This window comes from Mus caroli, chromosome 11, assembly GCF_900094665.2.
Source record: "Mus caroli chromosome 11, CAROLI_EIJ_v1.1, whole genome shotgun sequence".
Classification (NCBI taxonomy): domain Eukaryota; kingdom Metazoa; phylum Chordata; class Mammalia; order Rodentia; family Muridae; genus Mus; species Mus caroli.
This window is the reverse complement of record NC_034580.1, coordinates 75,653,548-75,655,169: the sequence shown is the minus strand read 5'-3', so window position 1 is coordinate 75,655,169 and position 1,622 is coordinate 75,653,548. Positions and strand designations below refer to the sequence as shown.

The following is a 1,622-nucleotide window of genomic DNA, read 5'->3' as shown; positions in this document are numbered from 1 at the left end:
GGGAGGGAGGGAGAGAGAGATGGGATTATAGATACAAGTCACCACCCTAAACTGTAACATGGTCTTTAAAAGTAAATTGAGGGCTGATAAATTGTCAGTTCAGAAACAGTTACTGGAACATTTGGGCACATTTGGTAATAAACTAAGAGGAAATAATCCACACATCTGTGTAACCACACCAACCTTTTGTTCTTGCTTCTGTGCAGATTTGAGAAAGGACGCATCTACACATTCATCGGAGAAGTGGTTGTTTCTGTGAACCCATACAAGGCGCTGAACATCTATGGGAGGGACACTGTCGAGCAGTATAAAGGTCGTGAGCTTTATGAGAGACCTCCTCATCTCTTTGCTATTGCTGACGCTGCTTACAAGGCCATGAAGAGGCGATCAAAAGACACCTGTATTATGATATCAGGTATTTGGAGGGGGCTGTGATTCCAAAGTTGCAAGGTATTTAAAAAAAAATTTTGTACTCAAGAATTTACACAATCGATGAGTTCCTTATATTTTTTTAAGCTTAGAAACCTAAAAAAATTTTATAGGGCCCAAAAAAGTAATGAACACTAAATACCAAATTATTTCTACCATGTTTGATCATCCATTAGTCTTTGTTCTGAAGGCTGAGGCAGGAGGATTGCTTGAACTCTCAAGAGTTCAAGACCAGCCCAAGCAGCATAATAAGGCCTAATCAGATAAAAAGAGTCCACATTGTACTTGCGTGCCTTTTGCTACTTGTAGAAGCACCTAAAGAGTGTCAAATAAAACATAACCAGAGTAGCTCAGATGTTAACAGAATGAAACAAAGTAAATAATGCACTCCTGTGCCTCAAAGTCAGACAGGTTTCTGTCTATTGGTGCTGTGGTGCAGACAGACACAGGTAGAAATGGGCTTCCTGAGCTTGAGACCTAAGCTCTGAAACTCACGGAGCAGAAGGTGAGCTGCATTTCGAATGCGCAGAATAGGAGGCTAGCCACCCACATGGTGCTGAGCCTTTTGCAGCATCCTGCCTAGCCAAAGGAGGGCAAGGAAAGTAGCTTTTCCCGGGGCCCAGGATGGCCTCTCAAACTGTGGGAATCTCTGTCCATGCTAATAATACTTCCCATTTATTTTAGTGGCTTTGTGCTTTTCAAAATATTTTTATGATCATTATTTTATTTTGGTTATCAAAACAACTTTAAGTGGTATGTAGCATAGTTATTTTTCTACTTTACAGATAAGAAAGTTAAGGGTCAAAAGATTAAATAGCTTAGCTTTGGAATTAGAAAGTGATAGCCTAGGAATATGCTGTTTTGTTTTGTTTTTTAAATGTTGAAAACATTTAAAAAGTTGACCAGTTAAACAAATTTATGAACAAAAATAAAGAAGTTCTTTACTTGTTATTTTCATATATTTTTATTCTTTGAGAATTTAATGTAGACAGGGTACTTTTTGCTAATTTTTTATTAGGTATTTCCTTCATTTACATTTCCAATGCTATCCCAAAAGTCCCCCATAACCTCCCCCCCACTCCCCCACCCACCCACTCCTACTTCTTGGCCCTGGCGTTCCCCTGTACTGAGGCATATAAAGTTTGCACGACCAATGGGCCTCTCTTTCCACTGATGGCCGACTAGGCCATCTT

General features: G+C 39.6%; 1 protein-coding gene across 2 annotated transcripts in view; it reads left to right on the top strand.

The window, feature by feature from the left end:
* Myo1d (myosin ID) overlaps nucleotides 1–1,622 on the top strand; it is a 297,401-nt gene that overhangs the window by 84,772 nt on the left and 211,007 nt on the right. For both annotated transcript variants that reach the window (XM_021176177.1, XM_029483156.1), the window contains exon 2: nucleotides 207–415. In XM_021176177.1, coding sequence (XP_021031836.1) covers nucleotides 207–415 — 209 coding nt within the window. The remainder of the gene's footprint in view (nucleotides 1–206; nucleotides 416–1,622) is intronic.